General features: G+C 38.7%; 4 protein-coding genes across 6 annotated transcripts; 3 read left to right on the forward strand and 1 right to left on the reverse strand.

Annotated features, from left to right (window-relative positions):
- Positions 1 to 2334: 2334 nt before the first annotated feature.
- On the forward strand, positions 2335 to 6708 carry LOC126611924 (uncharacterized). The gene is made up of 2 exons (XM_050280236.1): positions 2335 to 2907; positions 6532 to 6708. The coding sequence occupies exons 1-2, from the start codon at positions 2335 to 2337 to the stop codon at positions 6706 to 6708; spliced, it is 750 nt and encodes a 249-aa protein (XP_050136193.1).
- A 2835-nt stretch (positions 6709 to 9543) lies between these two features.
- LOC126611601 (uncharacterized) lies at positions 9544 to 13920 on the forward strand. Its single transcript, XM_050279909.1, has 12 exons — positions 9544 to 9895; positions 10626 to 10701; positions 10782 to 10867; positions 11180 to 11279; positions 11388 to 11464; positions 11627 to 11754; positions 12143 to 12214; positions 12528 to 12598; positions 12711 to 12786; positions 13122 to 13265; positions 13356 to 13461; positions 13588 to 13920. The coding sequence occupies exons 1-11, from the start codon at positions 9593 to 9595 to the stop codon at positions 13393 to 13395; spliced, it is 1173 nt and encodes a 390-aa protein (XP_050135866.1). The 5' UTR covers positions 9544 to 9592; the 3' UTR covers positions 13396 to 13461; positions 13588 to 13920.
- Positions 13843 to 17859, reverse strand: LOC126611600 (formamidopyrimidine-DNA glycosylase). Of its 3 annotated transcripts, XM_050279908.1 has the most exons (11): positions 17518 to 17858; positions 17340 to 17391; positions 17144 to 17201; positions 16306 to 16374; positions 16083 to 16208; positions 15851 to 15901; positions 15087 to 15164; positions 14887 to 14979; positions 14723 to 14825; positions 14613 to 14647; positions 13843 to 14467 (listed from the first exon to the last, which is right to left on the reverse strand). In XM_050279908.1, exons 1-11 carry the CDS (start codon positions 17744 to 17746, stop codon positions 14063 to 14065), a joined length of 1299 nt encoding a protein of 432 aa, XP_050135865.1. In that variant the 5' UTR covers positions 17747 to 17858; the 3' UTR covers positions 13843 to 14062. The 3 variants fall into 3 exon arrangements, with proteins under 3 accessions (XP_050135865.1, XP_050135864.1, XP_050135863.1); XM_050279907.1 differs by lacking the exon at positions 14723 to 14825 and having other exon boundaries at positions 14880 to 14979; positions 17518 to 17859; XM_050279906.1 differs by lacking the exon at positions 14887 to 14979 and having other exon boundaries at positions 17518 to 17854.
- Positions 17836 to 20920, forward strand: LOC126611925 (BAG family molecular chaperone regulator 5, mitochondrial-like). Its single transcript, XM_050280237.1, has 3 exons — positions 17836 to 17871; positions 19692 to 20197; positions 20881 to 20920. The coding sequence occupies exons 1-3, from the start codon at positions 17836 to 17838 to the stop codon at positions 20918 to 20920; spliced, it is 582 nt and encodes a 193-aa protein (XP_050136194.1).
- Positions 20921 to 21570: the final 650 nt, after the last annotated feature.

Here is a 21570-nt window from a genome sequence, read left to right on the forward strand (position 1 = left end):
CTCTTAATCTCATGTATTCTCTCAAATGCTATTATAATTTCCACCTCTTTTATGCCAAGGGAAAGAATCTAGTTGTTCACTCGATCCATGTATTGCGAGTCTACGCTTACAAGGATCATAGGTTGTTGTATCCTGGAGGGTAGGGCATCATAACCTTCTACACCGAGACATTGTCTTAGAGGGGCGAAATCTACCCTTAAGGATAACGACTAAATGCCTCAACCTACAAAAGATAAGTATTTTATCTTATTTGGTTTATTTTATTTAATAAATTGTGGTGATAAAATTATGATATACTAATATTAATTATATGTGATTTGTTATAGGAGAAGTAGTATCCGAATCACCAACATTTCCAACAAGAAACAGTTACCTACGAATGCGTAGTGAATATGCCTTTATAGAGTAGCAAGTATGAACTTGAGGATGGTTCATTAAGTCACATATGTCGTTCCATGAGTAGTTGTTTCAACTCCATATTATCTTTCAAATTTAGCCAGTAACTTTTGACTTATGAAGATCAAGGTTCTAAAAAACGCTAGGCGCTAGTTGGGCGGAGGGCTGGCGCCTGGCGCCTAGCGCCTAGGCGGGGTCTAGGCGGGCGCCTAGGCGGCCTAGGCGGATTTGTAATTTTTATTTATTTAATTAAATTTATTTTAACAAAAACTAAGTCTACTTAATATGATGGGCTGTTTTCTTAGCCATAATTCAAAAGTGAAAAAGATGATAACCATGTTTACCAAAAATAAAATAAAAATGATAAGCATATAAAATAGCCCGGCCCAGCTCAACCCACCTCACCCATCCTTTCTTTATCACAAGTCTTCTCTCTTTTATTATAAGAATGCCTCGTTTCCATCAAATCATCCGGATATCTCTCTCACTTTTATTAAAGCCAGCCTCGTTTCTGATTCCTTATTCAACCCTCGTTTCCATCGCCCAACCCTTGTTTACATCGCCTTCACTCTTTTTTCAAAAAAGAGAAGCTGCTTGCTCTCCTCTCTGTTTTAGAATCAAGAGGCCTTTCCTATCATCATACCTCTTCCCCGCTAACCCTCAACTTTCATCTCGAAATCCCGAACGATCAAACAACATCAACGTGGCCCCCTGGTCAAGCAGCTGAAGAAATCTGAGCTGGATTCTTTAAATGATCAATGGGGTTTGTATGTATCGCCAAAATTTCTAGTGCCCTTTCTCTCTTCTTGTCAGATCGCAGTGAGATGGAAAGCCGCCGAGGTTCTTACGAGGCCGCCTAGACCGCCGCCTACCACCGCCTAGACCGCCTAGATAATGCCTAGGCGGCCGACTAACTCCCACCCGATTTGACGAACGCTTTGGCATAAATCCCGGCGGCACACCACCGCCTAGCGCCTAGGCGGCCGCCTAGGCCGATTTTTAGAACACTGATGAAGATGTGACTTATCCCATTAGTCACACTTGTAAATTAGTTCAAGTCGGGTTGACCCGATCCTAAGAGATCAAGGCTTAAGCGCTACCCGACCTTAAATTTTTGGGCCCCAGGAATTAAATACATTGGGCCAACTTTATGTCAAATATGTAAGGTCCTACTCAACCCATGGGCTTGGAAATTCAGGCCTATGAGCAGGCTGCCCAGCCCGACCCAATTTTTTGCCCTTTAATCATTTACATTTAACTATAAAAATAGTAATGTTGTTATCACCAGTGGCGAAGCCACGTGAGGGCGAGGAGTGGCGGCCGCCACTCCCCTCGCCGTAAAAACAAAACTGGAGCGCTGATTTTGCCCCTCCCCTGTCAGAAAACCCACTGGTTCTACTGCTACTGCTCTTCTTCTCCGGTGGTCTGTCTGCGCGTAGAGCAACTTCTTTTTTTTAAAGCAACCATGCCAAAACGGGCCGTTTTGATAAGTTAGAAGGAAAAACTTCATTTTTTTTAAAAGCAACCTGCCCAAAACGGGCCATTTTGCTAAGTTGGAAGGAAGAAATTATGAAATGGGCCATTTTGATAAAGTTGGAAGGAAAAAAAAATTATAGGGGGGACCGCGTGTCCCCCATTCATTCAATCTCTCTTCCTGTCGTTTTGCCCTTTTCAATTTTCATCCTCCAATCAGAGCAGCAAAATGCAGCCGCTGCTCCCCATTTTGAAGCAAAAAACGGAACGGAACCAACCAGTCAACAAACACCGTTTGGCTACAGGTCAACCACTCTCGAGCTCCAACCGCCAGCTTCCAACCTTCAAAGTTTCAAACCCACTTTTGATTTTGTGTTTCACCTTTTTTTTATGAGACTCGTATTGAGAATTACAAATGAGTTATCACAAGCACAACAAAAGAAAGATCAAGATATTGTGAATGCGATGACGTTAGTAAAAGTATGCAAGCAAATACTACAATCCTTGAGAGATGATGATTTTGGGGACTTGCTTGATGATGTACAAAAGTCTTGTGAAGAGCATGATATTGTCGTTCCTAACATAGAGGATTTGCATTTCATACCTGGAAAATCAAAGCGTAAAGCTCCAAGACTCACAAACTTCCATTACTATCGTGTGAACCTCTATTTTCAAGTCCTTGATACGCAATTAAAGGAATTGAATGATCGCTTTGATGAGGTAAACACCAAGTTGCTTCTTTGTATGGCATATTTGAGTCCGGTGAATAATTTTGCATCTTTTGACAAAGCAAAAATTGTTCGTCAAGCTCAACTTTATCCTCAAGATTTTGATCGTATGGACCTCATGAATCTTCCACTTCAACTTGACAATTACATTCACGATATGAAGATGCATAGTGAGTTTTCATCATTAAGAGAAATTGGTGATCTTACAAAAGAGTTGGTGAAGACCGGGAGGTGTGCAAGCTATATATTAGTGTATAAGCTTCTTACATTGGCTTTGGTGTTACTGGTTGCAACTGCTTCAGTGGAAAGAGTTTTTTCTGCTATGAAGATTGCGAAAACACCATTGCGTAACAAAATGGGAGATCAATGGTTGAGTGATAGCATGCTTGTTTACATTGAGATAGATGTATTTGCTTTTATTGATAATGAGTCTATTATGTGACGTTTTCATGATATGAAACCTCGTCGACAACAATTGTAATTTGTTTGTATTGATAAATTATGGAATACACTACTATAAATGATTTGGTTGTTGCTATTCTTTTAAACCGTGCACTCTTTTAACTTCGCCCCTCCCTCCGTCAATTCCTGGCTTCGCCACTGGTTACCACTCAGTACTACGGTCTGGTAATATTCATTTTCACTTGGAAGTGAGAGGTTTTAGGTTTGAATCTCGTGGATAGCGAATTTGATACCAAATTATGTTGCCCATAGTATGGCTTAGCCGAATTCCCCCTTCCCTTAGTGTAAAAATATCGATATACTAAAAAATAAAATAAAAATAATGTTGTTGAGAATTGAACCTAAAATCTTTTATTTTAATTAGTTTTTAATTATCATCTGAACTAAGGTATTTGTTTGGTTAATATGGTCAACTAAATTATATGAGTATTTATTTGTTGAACTGCTCCTTCCCTTAGTATAAAAATATCGATGCATTAATAAAATATATACGTATTAACAAAATGTTAATTATTTGTAAAAAAAGTTTAATAAATTACACCTGGACATATCGAGCCAGGCCTAAGAACAGTGTTAACGGTCGGGCCATAGCCTAAAATGCAAGGTCTAGGCCCTACCCATTTAAAATCGGGTTGGATAAAGCTCGACCCTAAAACTGGTCGGGCCATCCCGCAACCCAAAATACATGGTTGGGCTCAGACCAGCCAATCGAGTCCCAGCCCTTTTAACAGACCTACAATTGATGATCATGTTGGATCGTCCTACTCTTTCCCTATTGAGCTCAATCCCCGCCTCCCTACCCCTTGATGGGCGAAGTCATTAGAGCCCACCAACTCTGATGAGTGAGGAGTAGGAAAATAAAATTTTCTTTGTAAGTCCAATCAGTTTAGGATTAGAAAATAAGTTAATTTTTTTCTATACTAAAAGGATTTATGAGGCATGTAACCATCTATCTATGTGCTATAAATAGGCTTGTTGGGGTTATTTATTCACATGAGAGAGAATACAAGAGTAGAGAGTCGAGAGTGATAGAGAGATCTAAAGCAGGGCTCCAAGGTTTACCATGGGTTTTGTAATGAGTCGTTATTTGGGAACTTTAACGAAAAGCTCTCAGTACTGTTCACTTTAATGAAAAACCATATTTTTACACTAAAAAGTCAATCCTGATACTATTCACTTTACCTTTTATTTTGTCCTTATCGTTAAAACTCAAAGTTTTCAAGCCATTTTCATTAGTTTTCCTTTGTTATTTTCCATAGTGCTAGTGATTTCTCAACAAAGATCATACAAGGAGTATGCAAAGTTCATCGAACCTCGTTAAATTCTTTATACTTGTGTGTAGTGTGTTTACTTATTGTTCATATATTCGCATAGTATCATTTTATAAGTTTGCATAACATCGGATACTATTTGGTGATGCACAAAACCGGAGGGATCTTGGAACAACGTAAATCCGACCATGAATCTGTAAAAAAGTAAAGAACACAAGATGTATCAAGGTTCACCCCAATGTTTGGGCTACGTCCACACTGATGTTGATATTATTTCACTCTGAATGGTGAATATACAAGAAGGCTAGAGGCAGTGTGCTTTCTAGCCTATTTTCTGTGTGCTCTCTTCCCATGGCCTAAAACTTGACCTCTCTTAATGAGGAGAGTGAGAAGTTCTTTTATAGAATAAGGGTTCCTCACTTATTACATATTTGCCCCTTCATTTATTACATAATTACACTTGAGTCCCTCGAATATTTATACGAGATCTAAATACGGAGGCCCTAAGTAGGTACAAACAGTAGTCCCCCAAGTCTTCAGTCAATAGAGTCTTTTAGCTGTAGACTTGAAATTCAGTCCATGTGTGGGCCGAAGTAACTAAATGTCGTCTAGAACTGATACTCGATATGAGGCGATGCTCAATCTGAAATGATGCTCAAATAGAAGTAACACATGTTGCTAGGCTGCTCGGTTCGTGGCTTATGTTGCCTTGGTTGGCTCGGCTTGTGGCGTTGAAGGTGAGGGAGTCCCTTTTATAGAATAAGGGATCGCTCATCAATACATGAATGATGGGCTAGAGTTGATGCTCATGGCGAGGCGGTTGCTTAGCAGGCGGTGATGCTCTCTAATGATGGTGAGGGAGTCCCTTTTATAGAATAAGGGATTGCTCCTCAATACATAAATGATGGCTTAGGAGTGATGCTCACGGCGAGGTGGTCGCTTAACAGGCGGCGATTCTCTTTAATAATGGTGAGGGAGTCCCTTTTATAAAATTAAGGTTCGCTCACCAATACATGAATGATGGGTGCTCTCTAATGAAGGTGAGGGAGTTCTTTTTATAGAATAAGGGTTCACTCCTCAGTACATAAATAATGGGCTAAGTCCCCCAAATATTTTTCATGAGGCCCGGTTGCGGAAGCCCAATATATGGTACATAGTGTAGTCCCACAAGTCTTCAGTCAATAGAGTCTGTTGGCTGGAGACTTCAAATTCAATCCATGTATGGGCCGAAGTGGAGGTTTTTCCAAGGTGGTCTTTGTATACCATGCACCGAAGCTTTGTAGGTAAAACTTTTGTAAATGAAGCTTTTGAAGTTGGAGCTCTCGAAGCTGGAGCTTTGTAAATGAAGCTTTCGAAGCTGATTGACATGAGTGGTGCTCATGAATGTTTATGTTGATTGACATGAGTGATGCTCATGGATGTTAACATGAGTGATGCTCATGAATGTTGACATGAGTGATGGTCATGAATGTTTATGTATGATTGACATGAGTGATGCTCATGAATGTTTATGTATGATTGACATGAGTGGTGCTTATGTATAATTTTGGAGTACTTGACGTACTTTTGATCACCTGGTTGGTGATAATAGTGGCAGGCTACTGAATAATTTTGGAGTATTGAACGTACTTTGGATCACCTGGTTGGTGATAATAGCGGCAGGCTGTCGAATAATTTTGGAGTACTGGATGTACTTTTGATCACCTGGTTTGTGCTATTTTGGGCCCACTATTTTTTTTATTTTTATTTTTGGCATGTTGCCTTCTTTCTTTATTTATGATTACCCTTTGTTGGGGTTATACAGATGTCTCTAAAAGATAAGAAAAGTAAATCATATCATTCAAAACAAAGGTTTCGACACAAAAGCTTCGACTGTTGCAGATCGTTGGTGCGTACTGCACCTACTGCGTACTGGGTTGTTGCAGATCTTTTTCCATGTGCGTACTGCGCCTACTGAATGTTTTACCTTTTCCTTTCTCTTTATTTTTCTTTCTTTTGGCAGATGACAGACAAGGGAATAATGCCATTTCCTTGTTTTTGCAGAGGCAGATCAGCAGAGATGAGGATAAGATATTCTTCTTTCCTTCTTTTTCCCTTTTTTTCTACTTTTGCTTTTATTTTCTCAGAAAATAGGAACATGCATGATGAAAGTGTGGGCATCTTCTTTGTTGCTTTTCCTCTTCCGCTTATTGGTTGTAAAGGTTAGTTGGCGGATGGCAGACAAGAGAAATAATAATAGGATTGTTATTAAGAAAGCTTATCTTCTTCCTCTCTACTGTCGGTCTGGTCTTCTTGTTCCAGTCCACAACCTTTTCAGTTCCGGAGCAGTCATCTCTGTGTTTTATCTCCAATATGGCTGCACCTTCTTCTCTTCTTAATTTGTGGGAGAGGCAAGCAGTAGTTATGGTTCCAGCATGTCGACCATGCTGCCTCTAATGAAACTATTGCAGCTATCATGAACAATTTTTGCTTCTTGTGGAACCTTAGCCTCACCGCATGCCTGCATTAACTGTAAATAGAGATGCAAATCCACATAAACATGCTGCTTCTCTAGCAGTCCCAATATTTCCATAGCCTCCTTAACTTTCCCTTCCTTGCAAAAACGATCCAACTCTTCAAGACTAGAACTAGACGGGCTATTTTTCAAAGCCTCAATCAATTGCCCTTCAGATTTTGACTCACTTCCCGCGTGAGAATCCACTATCGTATTTTGAAAAGCATCTGAATTTGTCTGACATTGTCCAACGCGGGGGCTTTGCTGGTATTGCCCAATACTAGGGTGTTGTTGGTATTGTGCATAACTAGGTTGTTGCTGATATTGTCCATATGCATCATAGTACCCTCCCACCAGATCAACCTCATTGGCCTTGCCCTTATACAAGCCAGAATTAGATCTCCACATGACTCTCTGGTTGCGGGGAAGAAAAACCCAGATCTTTGAGCTTCAAAGAACAGAATGCTCTTGCTTTGCAAGATTCATACTCGCGCAATAAAGGGAGATTGGAGAGAGGAATGCAGAGATCAGTGAAACAAAGTATCCGGCGAGTCTTGTGGAGTGGTGACTTCTGGTGGCAGAGATTTGGGAAGAAGACGGTGGGGCCGGAGGCAGCCAGCTCGTCGCAGACGAGATCGCCGGTAGCGATGTGAGGGACGCCGAGGAGGTGGCAGAGATGGGAGGCGTAGGTTATTTTTCCAACGCCGGGGCAGCCAAGGAAGACCCACTGGACATTCCTGTCCTTGATGTCGCGATGCAGGGGAATCATAGGCGATTCGACGGTGCTCCTCTTGCAGGAGAAGATGCTCGAGAGCGAGTTGTTCCGGGCTAGGGACACCACTGGACGAGGCAATTGGGCAGTATTTCTGTAAAAAGAATTAGACCCAGGAAAGTTCCCGGGCCCCCTATCTGCAAAGATGCAGGCCTGGAAACAGGTAGCCTCCGTAGGCTTAGAGTCTTATCGCCCCGTGCGATGGGCTGAGACGTGTGAAGCCTTTAGGCTTCAAGCCCAGAGTAATCTTGGCCGACTGTGATTCACGGTGGATATTGTGGTGAGGTTTCACGGTGATGATGAAAAATTGAGAGAGAATCGATATAGTTTTTCGTGTCGTTTCCCACAAACGGCTAAATGTTGATGCACAAAACCGGAGGGATCTTGGAACAACGTAAATCCAACCGTGAATCTGCAAGAAAGTAAAGAACACAAGATGTATCGTGGTTCCCCAATGTTTGGACTATGTCCACACTGATGTTGATATTGTTTCACTCTGAATGGTGAATATACAAGAAGGCTAGAGGCAGTGTGCTCACTAACCTATTTTCTGTGTGCTCTCTTCCCATGACCTAAAACTTGACCTCCCTTAATAAGGAGAGTGAGAAGTCATTTTATAGAATAAAGGCTCCTCAGTTATTACATATTTGCCCCTTCATTTATTACATAATTACACTTGAGTCCCCCGAGTATTTATACGAGGTCTAAATAAGGAGGCCCTAAATATGGTACAAACACTATTGATAAATAAGATCAACTAAAGGTGATTAAAATTAACACGTCCCCTCTTTGGCTGATAAATTTTGGTCATTATAATAACACATTTTAACTTTTTCATATGTGTATGTGATTAGTTTGAGAAACTGCCACAACGTCACCCTATTGCATATTACAAACGTGTTTGAGAAAAAAGAGAACATTGAAGCATTGGTTTGAACTATATTGTAGTTTTGGTTCATGAATTAAATATTTATTTTAAGTATATGAATTTGACCATAGTCTAAAATATCAATATTATCCTGATATTTTCATCGAAATTTCCATGTTTTTGAACTACCGATATTTCCGATATCATCAATATTTTAGACCTTGATAGGAACTCTATGTGGTACTAAGTCACTCATGTATCTTACCATGCAATATATAAAGTGTAAAATATTGTACTAATTCATTATATATAAATGATTATGGTGTGTTTAAACTTCTTTCATTAATTACTACATATTTTCTACACTCACAATGTTTGTCAGCTCGCTATATAATCAACTTAAATCAGTTAAATCCATCATGCAATGCATTTCCTTCCAATTTTTTGTGATAAACTAATAGATAATTGACTAAATAAACATCCTGCAAAGTTTCAATAAAAATTTCCAAGTTTTTCTTACAATTTCCGTGGTTTTTATTTAATTTTTATCGATATCGATAATATCCTGATATTTCCATCGAAATTTCTGTGTTTTTGTACTACCGATATTTCCGATATCATCGATATTTTAGACCTTGAATTTGACAAAATATGGTGCATTGTCTTTCACGTCAAGTTCATGATTACTTCCATCAAAATCTAACACACAAAAATTCTCAATAAATTAACATAAAACACGAGTATTTCACATCTTATGAAATTCATATACAAATTAATAATGATTCGTGACCTATGCTCCAATCCACTCAAGAAAGGAAGAAATGCTAAGGAGATTTTCTCGAAAATGAGACTCTCCATAGATTCTTTGCCACCTAATGTTTTGGCACGAGAATTGATGTCAAGTTATGTGGTGACAGAGAGTTTATAAAAAGTTTCACTTTTGAGAGTGTCTATTAGCATTTATTCAAGAAAGAATCACCAAAATAGCAAAATATTGGTCACCACTCACCAAAAATGAAGATGAGTGTATAGTCAAACGTGGCAAAAGACAAAAGTGGTGTCTAATGTATTAATCTATTGATTCAAAACCGTTGGTTCTCAACTTCCAAGCTCCAACAGCCACAGAGAATGGCTTCGGCTCTGCTCTCTCTGCCCTTCAACCTCCCACCCTCTTCTTCTCCTCTCTCCGCCGTATCCAATTCTCCTAAACCCAAATCCCACATCCGCCTTTTTACGAGCAGTAGGAGAAGAGCAAGAGTCACAGCCAGTGCTGCAGACCAAGAAAAAACCAAGGACACAGAGAAAGACTCAGACTCAGACTCAGCGGCTTTCAACCCCTTTGGCTTTGTCACCGATAACCCGTCAAGCCGTAGCGCCATTCAGATCAGTGAGAGCCCTGCAGAGTCTGGCAATGTTGGCCAAATGCTTTATGTAAGCTCTGCTCTTACTGAATTCACTGTTTTCAGTTTCCAAGTCTTGAATTCCTTGTTATTATTTACTTTATTCTGGTTTCTGTAGTTCATTTCGCTACATTGGTCCTTCCGTTATTCCTTTTGTGCTTTCTTGGTGGATTTTGATGAGTTTACTTTGTTATATTGTCAATTCATCAAGTGTGTTTCAATTAAAATAGTGTCATTTTGGGACAATTGTACTGTGAGGATGTTGGAATGTTGTCCGACATCAGAAAGTTTAGTGACCTTGCATTTGCTTACGAGGAGATGTGCTACTCCGCCTATTGCCATTTGGTTTTTGGAGTGGAACAACTTCCTTCACAAGCTACAGATGCAAGTGTTTGCATGATGATCTATAAAACATGGATATCGATTTCCTCGTTTAATCACATGAAGAATTGGTTAGAATTGGTTAAAATAGATGCTATTAATCTTCTGCACTTTATCAAGGAACTACACAAGGTCTGCAAATGTAGACTGTAGTTGAGGACATGTTTATTTTGGATTCATTCGTAGTTTGATCGAAAGTTGAAAGCTCAAAATTGGATTTTGATTGATCATTAATGTACCATGAATGAGTATGCAATTACAATTTCATTGTGACTGTGGAGTCCTTAAATTTCTACTCATCTTGAAGTGTACTCTAAATTTTTCTTAATGTTGTTATTATATCATCGTTGAGACATTTAATTTCTTGTTTTTGAATCTAGAGGATAGAAGACAAGGGGAAGGAATATGGTAAATACTTCAGAGCGGGAGAGTATGTATGGTTTGTGAGAGAGACTGGTAAAAATATTTCAGTTGCGACATTAGTTAAAATTCTCTTTCTGCTCTTTGTAACTTTACAAGATTTTTTTACTTTGCAGGATCAGCTGAGAGCGAACGTGGAACAGTTGTCTTTCTTCACGGTGCTCCCACGCAGTCTTACAGCTACAGAAATGTCATGTCACAGGTCTAGCTGAATTTTGTTTTGGTTTGGATGTTATTCACTGCTGTTTTTTGCTTATCGTAAAAGCTTAGGACAAAAAGCTAAGCAATTACGATGCTCAGGGATATCACTTTTCAAATACAGTTACATGCTTAGTACATGAAACTACAGAGTTGTTAATCCTTGGTAATCTTCAGACCACCTACACGCTCTGATATATCGATCTTGAAATACGTTAACTTGAATCTCATGGTCATGTAATTTGAATCCTTATTGTGCCTTCGATGTCAACTGACTGCTGCTAAATTTGATAATCGTTACCTTAATCTTAAGTAGCTGTCAGAAGACTTCGGCTTCCACTGCTTAGCACCAGATTGGCTAGGATTTGGTTTCAGTGACAAACCACAGGCTGGATATGATGACTTTGATTACAAAGGTGCATTCTTATAATAGATGATTTATCATCTCATACGCTTGTTCTTTTGTTTTTCGGGGGAAAAGACATTGCTTTTCTTTTGGTTTAAGATCAATCTTTCCACTGCAGAAGAGGAGTTCCACAAGGAATTTGACAAATTACTGGATAAGCTCCGCGTCAAATCTCCTTTCTATCTAGTCGTTCAGGTTTGAACACTTGTAGAGGACAAGCTATTTGGGCGGTGTTCGTGATGAAAGATATTCTTGGTTCAAAAGATTTTAGTCTAGTCAAGCTATAGTTGGATCAATCCTATAGTTTATTTTACAATTAAATTATGTGTCTCACATGCTTTCGTCCTCTCCTCGAAGGGATTTCTTGTAGGTTCTTATGGATTGACATGGGCATTAAAGAACCCAAGCAAAATATCAAAGCTTGCAATTCTAAACACCCCACTGACAGTTTCATCTCCCGTTCCTGGACTGTTTAAGCAATTAAGGTTTGATATTCTTACTTGAAAATATAGTATAAGATGTCGGGTTTTCCACTCAAGAAGATTTTTGTACCGTACAACTGCTTCTTCCATCAAGCTCAAAAAACTGGTTATAGTTCCTACATTATCCTCAAATTCAAGTTAATCATATGATTTTCTGTATATAAATCTCTCAAGAGAAGGGCATGCTTAACCAAACGCTAGGGCCATCAACTAGAAAACCTGAATAGTTAAAAAGTTCTATTATTTATTGCATTACAATGAAGGCTCAGATTGAACATTTGCACATTTTCTATTCTCGAGCTTATCTGACATATGACAGTTAATTTCGAAGTTTCATTGAATGATCAATGTTTCTGTATTTTCACTCCTCTTTTCTTTTGATTCTCTTCAGATTCCCTTTTTTAGGAGAATTTACATGCCAGAATGCAGTTATGGCCGAGCGCTTCATTGAAGCAGGTAGCGCGTACGTATCTAGTTCTCCGCAATCACTTATCTTTCTCGTTATCTTGCTAGTACTTGGTGTTAGGGAGTGTTAAATGGATTGAGATGTCAGACATAAGCTTTAACCTTTGCATATTTTACATGGTCTAGAAAAACTTTATCTGAAGCATAGCTAATGCAAAAGGCATGTAACGTACTAAAAAATGCGTATCGCGCATTCGCCTTCAACATATCAACATTGCAATAGCTGTATTGAAACTTTTTCTGCAACAAATAAGAAGAAATCACTGTTGACATAGGCGTAGCTCTGACAAAAGTGTCTCTTCTTTCAACAGTTACGTGTTGAAGCTCGAAAAGGCTGATGTGTATCGGTTACCATATCTTTCAAGCAGTGGACCTGGATTTGGTTTGTAATTTAATTCTTCTAAAGGACCTATTGTTCAATGCTAACATTTTGTAGAAATCAGCACTAGTAATATTATCTTAACCACTTAAACTAAGTTTTATCGATGTTCCAGCGTTACTTGAAACTACAAGGAAAGCCGATTTCAATGGTATATTAAGCCAAATATCATCTGGGTTTGCATCTGGAAGGTATATCATTACAGCATTATCTTTTCGATTTTTTGTTGGTTCTGGTTTACAGTCTTTTGCCTTTGAGGAAGGAACAAAAAAAATAGTGAACAAGGCTGACACTATACTTAAAAATTTGCACTTCTTATGCATCCATCTGCTTGTCAAGAAGTGTAAAGAGTTCTACGACACAGGGTGTGCGGGCTAAGAAAAGATGGCTTATCATTCTAATTGTGTCGTTGGAACTGTACAAGACATCGAATGCATGAGCTAAATTCATTTAGACTGTTCATGTTTCTAATGATTTGTTTTACTTTTGGCTGATGGTTGACTAAATAATGGCTTCTGGACTTCAGATGGGATACGCCGACTCTGGTTGTATGGGGGATTTCAGACAAGTATCTCCCTCAGTCTACAGCAGAAGAGTTTCAGAAAGCAAACCCTACCGCGGTCCAGCTTAAGTTGATAGAAGGTGCTGGGCATATGCCACAGGAAGATTGGTAAATGACTTTTCGTATAGAACTCTCATGCTTTGCAACGCTTTTTCTGCCTTCATTTTTCTTAAACGAGTATTGAAAAACATATAACAGGCCCGAGAGAGTTGTTACTGCTCTACGAGTATTCTTCTAAAGTTCAATGCTGGAATCCACGTTTAATCTGGAAACCGGCATCATCTTTCAAGTCAATCGTTTAAAGGTAAGAAACGCTTTCTCCCTAGAAATATCACTGACAAGTACCATCAATGAGCTCATTAGTTGCCTTGGATTGAAGTCATGATTTCGCCGTTGGAATGTTTGATTCGTTTTCAATTTCCAAATGCAGGGGAAGAAGTCGTGAACGATAACAACGGCTGTGTTCTACGAGAATTTGCTTAAAAGTCTTCCCGTCTGATTTCGTTTCAGTTAAACTGCTGCATGAGTTGAGAGAGGATTTGACGAAACTGCGAAAAGCATCCTGCTGAGTTGCCTTGGACATTCATGTGTACATACTTATACTTTTTCTGGTTGTGTATACGATATATCATATTGTATACCGTGACGCAGTTGAACCTCGTTAGAGGAAAACCACTCTTTGCGGTGCAACGAAAGACGGGAATGTATATTTTAAAACTACAGTAGAGCATATAATACATAACGGAAGTCGGTAATACAGCCACACGATTAGCATCGACCGGTTTCGTGACAAAATGACCACAACTAACTAGAGTTGAAAAAAAAAAGAAACTGAACGCACTCGTACGCCCAACATTTCGTTCATCCAAAAACAACTGGTCTGCGCATCCCTCCTCAGTAGCTACCTATTTTCCTTTCTTCAGCTTCTTACCACTTTGACTGGTCGGCACCTTTGCCTTTGATGTCTTCTCTGCCTTGGATTGCTTATTATTGACACCTTTTCTTGTTTTCTTCTTTTGATCTTCATCCTGATGGTCATCGTCGTCGTCAGCATCATCATCATCACTGTCCTTGTCTTCATCATCACTCTCTTTTGATTTTCTTTTCGCCGACGCCCTCTTACCTTGACCTTTAGGCTTCCTCCCTTTCTTCGATTTTTCTTTTTCATTGGCTTCTTCATCACTTTCTGCTTCATCAACATCATCGTTAACAACATCACCACGCCCTTTTTTCTTGTTAGCTTGTTTACTTGCTGCTTTGGAAGCTTGCGGTCCACTTAACTTCTGAAGCTCTGGTACAAATGCTGAAGTCTAGAAATACAAAAGCCGAAAGGAAAATATTTTTGGAACCCATTGAAAAGAAAATACTCCGAAATAGCCAGAAGAACAATAGAAGAGGACGTTCCTTCAAAAAACAAAAAAAAACAATAGAAGAGGACTCTTTAGAACGACATACCCTGCTACCAACCGTGATAAACTCAATTTTCTTCCCTGCATTACAGGAAAATATCAATTAATCCAATGTTAGTCTGTAACAAATAATCACACAAGGGTCAGGAACCAAACCATCAACAAAAGCCTTTCCAGGCTTCTTTTCACGGGAATGAAAAATCCAATCACTAGGAAATTGGCTACTATCTGCTCCAACTTCAAGGGATTTTTCAAGGACCTGTACAATAAATTCTTTTGTCAAAATGACCAGTATATATCACCAGTTTCTTACCATTAACTTTTCCAGGCTTTTTGCCCCACCGAAAATGAAACAACCATTCACGGGGAAAGTGGATAGACTCGGCATCAACTTGAACCGCATATTCAATAACCTACAGGTATTCATCCTCTATATTTTGCACATTTAACTCCCAGAAGAGGAAAGAAAAAAGAGTAAATGATACTAGCAGAGACTCAATTAAAAACTTAAATCTCCCACCTCTTTGATGCTCGTGTGTAAAGCTGCACAATTTTCTTTCGACAGGCTGGCAGCACTTTGCTCCGGATGAATTCTTGCCTGCAAGAAATCAAATAAGTATTTACTCCACCATCAGCCAATCTAAACCTACAAAATAAAACCAGTAATAACTAAGAGCTTCTAGATTTAAGAATCAGGACCAGACATAAGTTAGAAGATCCTTCTATAAAATGAATTTAATTGAGTATAGTTCCAATTCCCATGACAAAGAATTGGATTGCACAAATACACCCTACCTAGTGGAGCTCAACGGATTGCATGCCCTCTCTCTGTCACAACCAGAATTAATTTTAGATTCTGAAGGTTGGCTAACCTACCACATAATATCCCTCTTGGAAATTGCAATTTTCTATAATCATTAAATATTATCAAATCATCTTAGGTTGTATTTGGACATGTTGTTCGAGACAACACAAAATGCTTGGATTTGCCAACTTATCATAAATTTTATGCATCAAATGTTAAATGAACATAAAAAGAATTCGTTATCCTACATCCCTATTAAATCTGGGACACCAGTATATCTACTCTCCAGAAATAAAAAAACCCATATAACTTATGTGCTCTTATCTACAGATACAGGAAATAGATCAGTGAAACTGTACTTTTCTTCAGTATTGCATGTCATGCATCCAATATTCCTATCTCATCATGTTACGAGGTCCAAACTCCATTAAATGTGAATAAAATTAATGATACTGTTCAAGTATAAAGACTAGACCGACTTGGTAGAGTACTTCATCAGCAACCCAATTGCCAATTCCTGAAATAACACTCTGCAACATGTAAAAACAACAGGGGGAAAAAAGTTATTGTATATACCATAAAACACGTAATAAAGCATTGTATAAATAGTGACCCATTTAACTATACAATTGTAGACTCTTTGATTTGTACTCCAGGAAAATAAGATCGTAACTTAACATGCTCAATAAAAATGATAAAAGCTGTAATTACCTGATCAAGCAACAGGGTCTTAATCGCAATTTTCTTCTTGCTGAAGCATTCAAAAAGTTCATTCACTGTCATAGGCTCCAAGAGAGCATCGGGCCCGAGTTCAGATATGGGGGGCACAGAAGTTGGCTGTATCAACGTTTTGTAAGTTCATCAAAGCGTCAGCTTAAAGCTTAAAGCAGAGAAAACATGAAAACTTTACAGAATAGAGGAGGCTGTTATATACATCTTTCAGCAAGCGGACTCTAGCAAATCGCCTCTTGTCAGTGAAAGAGAACTCCAGACCATCATCCAACTGCGCATAGTATATGGATGTCATAAAGAAATACAGACTCAATGACCCATCTTTTATGATTTAAAGAAAAATACATCAAGCAAATCCATGAAGCTAGTTTCTTCGTATACAATCAGTACAATGAAATGTGTCAGCCATTACTAACCCCACTTTGTTTCTTAGTAGGATAAGAAATTGAACTTGAAAGGAAAAAATTTATGGGCTCAAATTACTGTACAAATGAAGTAATTGCGATTTCAAGTGAAACTTGGTCATGAAAAGTTGAAAACACACGAGAAGGTTCACATAAACTATTTCCTTTACCAAATGCTCTCAGTCACACAAGTACCGTTGTTATTTTCCGGACTATAAAATACATAGATATTCTCATTCATTCAATTTTTACTTGGTGAATGAGCTAATTCCTTACCACTTTTTCGCTTCATCCACATTCACATACGAGATAATTAAGCATTGAAAAGGTCCTAAAAGAAGATATTGGCAGTGACTGTTGTCTTAGTCAAAGTATTCACCAGTATCTCAGAAACCAAAAACCTGGTGTCAAAGCTATATTGCAATGCAGACATTTGGTTGTCTCTCATTTGATTACCTATCCAGCTAAAACCAAAAACAACTCGAAACACTTATCGACTCACACTCACAGAACCCCCACAGCATCAGCCATTTAAAAATCTCCTTTTAATAAAATCATTACCAATTAAGCACATATACGAAAACAAAATAAACCACCACTGTTGGCTATTTGGGTCTCTGGAATATCAATTCTTACTTCAACAAAGAACTTGGAATACTTGGAAGGCCACTCATCGGTGTCCTTTACAGCAGACCTGCAACCAATTGAATCGGAATTCAAACATCTCAATTCTTAACATGAACCCTACATTTGGGGTCAATCCTAACCCCAAATGCTACCCAAAAAAAACAGTCTTTTAATTTGATTTAACTCCATGGCCAAAACCCATTACCTCTTATATTTCGTGACGGCGACCCCTTTAATATATACAGCACCCGCCATTCCTGAAACACAAACATGCAACCACAAAATACCACAAATCCATCAATTTCTATGCACATTGTCATAATAATAATAATAGCAAATTAGCAATTGTGACAAAAATGGCGACAGTGGGTATTGAACGGCACCGAATTGGAAGGAAGGAAAGGGAGGAGAGTCGAGGCAGAGCCACATGTTCTTGCCCTTGCGGTGGGCGGAGACGATGGTCTTTCCCAAGAGAGAGGCCTCGAAGTCGGCGCGTGAGACTCCATCGATGACTTTGGAGTCGTCGGCGATGAGTGCTTTCGTTATCTTCTTCCCTACGCAGTGTTCCTCTATGGCCCTCCGAGCCGCCTCCACCTCCGGTAGCTCCGGCATTTCGCCGCTGCTGTTCGCGTGCTTTTTGGTTGAGGGTTGAGAGTGGAGCGAGTGAGTCAGGAAAATGGTGTTTTGGGGTTTTGGGGAGAATGGAGAAGGTGGGATCTGCTGTAGATGGTACAGGGGTGTCTGCCAGATGAACGGGTGATGTGCAGGTTTTAGGTTGTGTGATGGTGATTTGTGGATCAACGGTTGATATTTTGTGGATCAACCGATGTGAGCGATTAGGATAGGACAAGGATTGTCTCCCTCCCATTTCCGATGCTCTTTCGTGCCTTTCTGTTTGTGTAATCACGGTTAAGCCACGTCAACATTTTATATTACTATTCATTTTTGTCTTATTATCTCTATAAAAAAATAATATAAAATATTAACGTGACTTAACCGTGACTACACAAAACAGGAGGGTACGAAAGGGCATCGGAAATGGGAGTGCAGACAATCATTGTCCATTAGGATAGGGAGGGAATGCTCAAATTTCTACTTTACTATCCTCAAATTTTGCCAAAATTGCACTTCACTGCACTTACTTTTTCGTCTGATTTTCATATTTTTCTGCCACTTTGTTAACTTTTCTGTTAATCGATGACGTGATAGGATCTTAGCTCACTAATTCTAACTTTACTATTGTCCATTATTGTGAAATTCTCACATTGATACCCTTACACTATGTTTGGATGAGAGAAATAAACTTGAAATTTGGATAAAAATCAGAATTTGTAAATTGACATGCATTAATTCTCTTGTTTGGATTCATAAACATAGAAATTTAGAATTTCCGTGTGAAAAAAAACTTGGAATTTGGAACCTCCAATTCCCAAGTTTAAATTCCATGTAAATAGGTGTCATTTCCCAATTTCTATGATTGAGAGCTTTAAAATAAAAAATTTCTCACATTGATACCCTTACACTAAGTTTGGATGAGGGAAATAAACTTGAAATTTCGATAAAAATTAGAATTTGTAAATTGATATGCATCAATTCTCTTGTTTGGATTCATAAACAAAGAAATTTAGTATTTTCATGTGAAAAAAAAACTTGAAATTTGGGACCTCCAATTCCCAAGTTAAAATTCCATGTAAATATGTGTCATTTCCCAATTTCTATGATTGAGAGCTTAAAAATAACAAATTTCGTATTCAATTCCATTGTTCTTTTAGGTTAACAAAATAAGAAAATTCATAAATTCTAGAAAATAAAATCTCGTCAATTCAATTTCAGTCATTTTAAAATTCTTTAGTAATCTTAAATTTATTCATCCAAATATAATGTTAGTTTTTTTTTATCTCATTTTTATACTTAAAGTTAGGGTAAATTACATAGTAACCCCTCAGGTTTGAGGTCTATTACAACCTCATACAACAACTTTAAAACATTTCACTTTCATACATCCAGTACCATTTTATTTCAAAATAACACATCCGTTAGATTTTCCATCCATTAGTCTGTTAAATGCTGATGTGGATGCCACATTTGTGCTGATGTGGCTGCCACGTGGCAAAAAAAAAAATTCATTTTTTTAAAAAAAAACCTAAATCTTCTAAATATTAAAATTTAAAAAAAAAATTAAAAAAAAACTAGAAAAACCCTTCCTTTGTCTCCCTTCCTTCCCCCCACCCTTCTGCAACTCCCAAAATCCTCTATTCTCCCCGCAACCCCCAAACCCATATCCCCCATCTTCATCTTCTTCCCTGCAACCCAGAAATGATAACCCCTCCCCCACCCCACCCCACCCGCGTCCCCCACCCCACCCCACCCCACCCGCGTCCCCCACCCCAAAACCAGAAACCCAGAACACCCCCATCCCCACCCCACCCGCGACCCTCCCTTCCTCCCTCCCTCCGCACCCACCCTCTTTCCTTCTCTACACACCTCCAACCCTTTTTCACTCACTCAAATTCACCAGGGCTTAGCCAAAGATGATGAAACCCTCTCGTAGTTGCAGACCCCTCCCGCCACCACCGAAATTCCCATCCAGTCCTCGAACGCCCCAATTCCCATCACCCTTCACTTACCGCAATCCACCGCAGCCATCAAAATTCAATCGGCCTACCGGGCCCACCTCATCTGCACCCACTTCAAAACAATCGCAGCCGTCCACTCCGAGGCCGATGAGTTCCAGCGCCTGATCCAACGGCAAGAAACTGTTGATTCCGTCAGGACAAGCGAGCGTGAGAAGCTGAGGATGAACGAGTCCCTGATGCAACTGCTGCTGAAGTTGGACTCGGACCCCGCGGTGAGGGAAGCGAGGAGAAAGGTGAGTCGTCGGATCGTGGGGCTGCAGAAGATCGTGGACGCAATCGTATCGGAAGACATGGATGGCTTCTGGGGTGGCAGAGACGGTGGGTTTGGGAGGAACTGGGATGACGTCCTTGCGGAGATGAAGGAGGAGGCGTGCAGGGACAAAGGAGGGGAAGAGATGGAGAGGTTTTGCGCTCAGTATATGGGGTTTTTCTAGTTTTTTTTTTTTTAATTTTAATATTTAGAAGATTTAGGTTTTTTTATAAAAAAATAAATAAAAAAAAATTGCCACGTGGCAGCCACATCAGCACAAATGTGGCAGCCACGTCAGCATTTAACAGACTAATGGATGGAAAATCTAACGGATGTGTTATTTTGAAATAAAATGGTACTTGATGTATAAAAGTGAAATGTTTTAAAGTTGTTGTATGAAGTTGTAATAGACCTCAAACCTGAGGGGCTACTATTCAATTCCATTGTTCTTTTAGGTTAACAAAATAAGAAAATTCATAAATTCTAGAAAATAAAATCTCGTCAATTCAATTTCAGTCATTTTAAAATTTCTTAGTAATCTTAAATTTATTCATCCAAATATAATGTTAGTTTTTTTTTATCTCATTTTTATACTTAAAAGTTATGTTTTACTTTCAGATTCATACTTTCAATAGTACGAGTGACTCGTTAAAATGTGACATAGCGCTTGACTGTGCAAAAACGTGGGACTGTGTGCCGAGCGCCACAGACGGTTTTCTTTTTGTGTCGAGCATTCATAACATTCGAGGACTAACATTTAAATAAAAACATGTATCACATGCATCAAACGGGACTTCTACGTAAACAGGCACCATGCCTAACGTTAACATGTATCACATGTTTCTTGGTTTTTTTAATGATAAATGCATCACACGTTTCTTGTTCAAAAATCAAATGTAAATAAATACTTTAATAGTAAATTGAGATGTGAAAGGTAATGTTTCATATTTGACAAGCACCAAACTTTGCAATAGCTTACAAAAAAAAATTAAGTCTTATCTATATTGTCAATTAATTTTATAATAGAAGTTCACTTCTTTTCAATATGGTCGACATGGTCTCATTCAATTTGCAAAGCTATCTGACTGAAAATAAAATAAAAATTACTGAAAATATGCAAATTTTGATGTGAGCGAATGAACTCCCTTTATTTATAGTTTTTTTTTTTTTTTCAAATGGATCCACTATAATTGATTATCGGTTTTGAACTCATCATCTATGGGAGTTGAATCGACTTAACCGAGCAATCCAAACTGTAGTGGCCACTTTAGTTTGGCGTTGATCAAAAAAGAAAAAAAAAGTAAAATGGTCCAAAATCGACCAAACCCTAATGAACCGGTTTACCTATGGTTTTGATCTTTAGTAAATCGACCTAAAATGTATCGGAAAGACCAGTTACATATTATATTTATTTATTTTACAAGTGCAGTCTTTTTGTTGGCTAATAACTAGATAGAGATTTTGGCAAAAAAAAAATAAAAAATTAACAAACTATAGTATCTATACTAAGGAAGAGGAGGGTAGGCTAAGCCTCACAATATACTAGCAAT

The sequence above is a fragment of the Malus sylvestris genome, chromosome 17 (genome assembly GCF_916048215.2).
Source record: "Malus sylvestris chromosome 17, drMalSylv7.2, whole genome shotgun sequence".
In the NCBI taxonomy this organism is placed as follows: Eukaryota; Viridiplantae; Streptophyta; class Magnoliopsida; order Rosales; family Rosaceae; genus Malus; species Malus sylvestris.

Bases quoted from the DNA above. Each gene is read 5' to 3' on its own strand.
- LOC126611924 (XM_050280236.1), top strand. From the start codon at position 2,335: ATGACGTTAGTAAAAGTATGCAAGCAAATACTACAATCCTTGAGAGAT. The intron at 2,908-6,531 runs GTTTTTTCTGCT...TTGGTTGTAAAG, and splicing joins CAACTGCTTCAGTGGAAAGA to GTTAGTTGGCGGATGGCAGA.
- LOC126611601 (XM_050279909.1), top strand. From the start codon at position 9,593: ATGGCTTCGGCTCTGCTCTCTCTGCCCTTCAACCTCCCACCCTCTTCT. The intron at 11,280-11,387 runs GTGCATTCTTAT...TTTCCACTGCAG, and splicing joins TGATGACTTTGATTACAAAG to AAGAGGAGTTCCACAAGGAA. The intron at 11,755-12,142 runs GTTTGATATTCT...GATTCTCTTCAG, and splicing joins GGACTGTTTAAGCAATTAAG to ATTCCCTTTTTTAGGAGAAT.
- LOC126611600 (XM_050279908.1), bottom strand. From the start codon at position 17,746: ATGCCGGAGCTACCGGAGGTGGAGGCGGCTCGGAGGGCCATAGAGGAA. The intron at 17,392-17,517 runs GTGCCGTTCAAT...TTTGTGTTTCAG, and splicing joins CTTTCCTTCCTTCCAATTCG to GAATGGCGGGTGCTGTATAT. The intron at 15,165-15,850 runs GTCGGTCTAGTC...GATTTCTTGCAG, and splicing joins CTGATGAAGTACTCTACCAA to GCAAGAATTCATCCGGAGCA.
- LOC126611925 (XM_050280237.1), top strand. From the start codon at position 17,836: ATGGAGAAGGTGGGATCTGCTGTAGATGGTACAGGG. The intron at 17,872-19,691 runs GTGTCTGCCAGA...TCGTAGTTGCAG, and splicing joins CTGCTGTAGATGGTACAGGG to ACCCCTCCCGCCACCACCGA. The intron at 20,198-20,880 runs TTTCTAGTTTTT...TTTTTTTAATGA, and splicing joins TGCGCTCAGTATATGGGGTT to TAAATGCATCACACGTTTCT.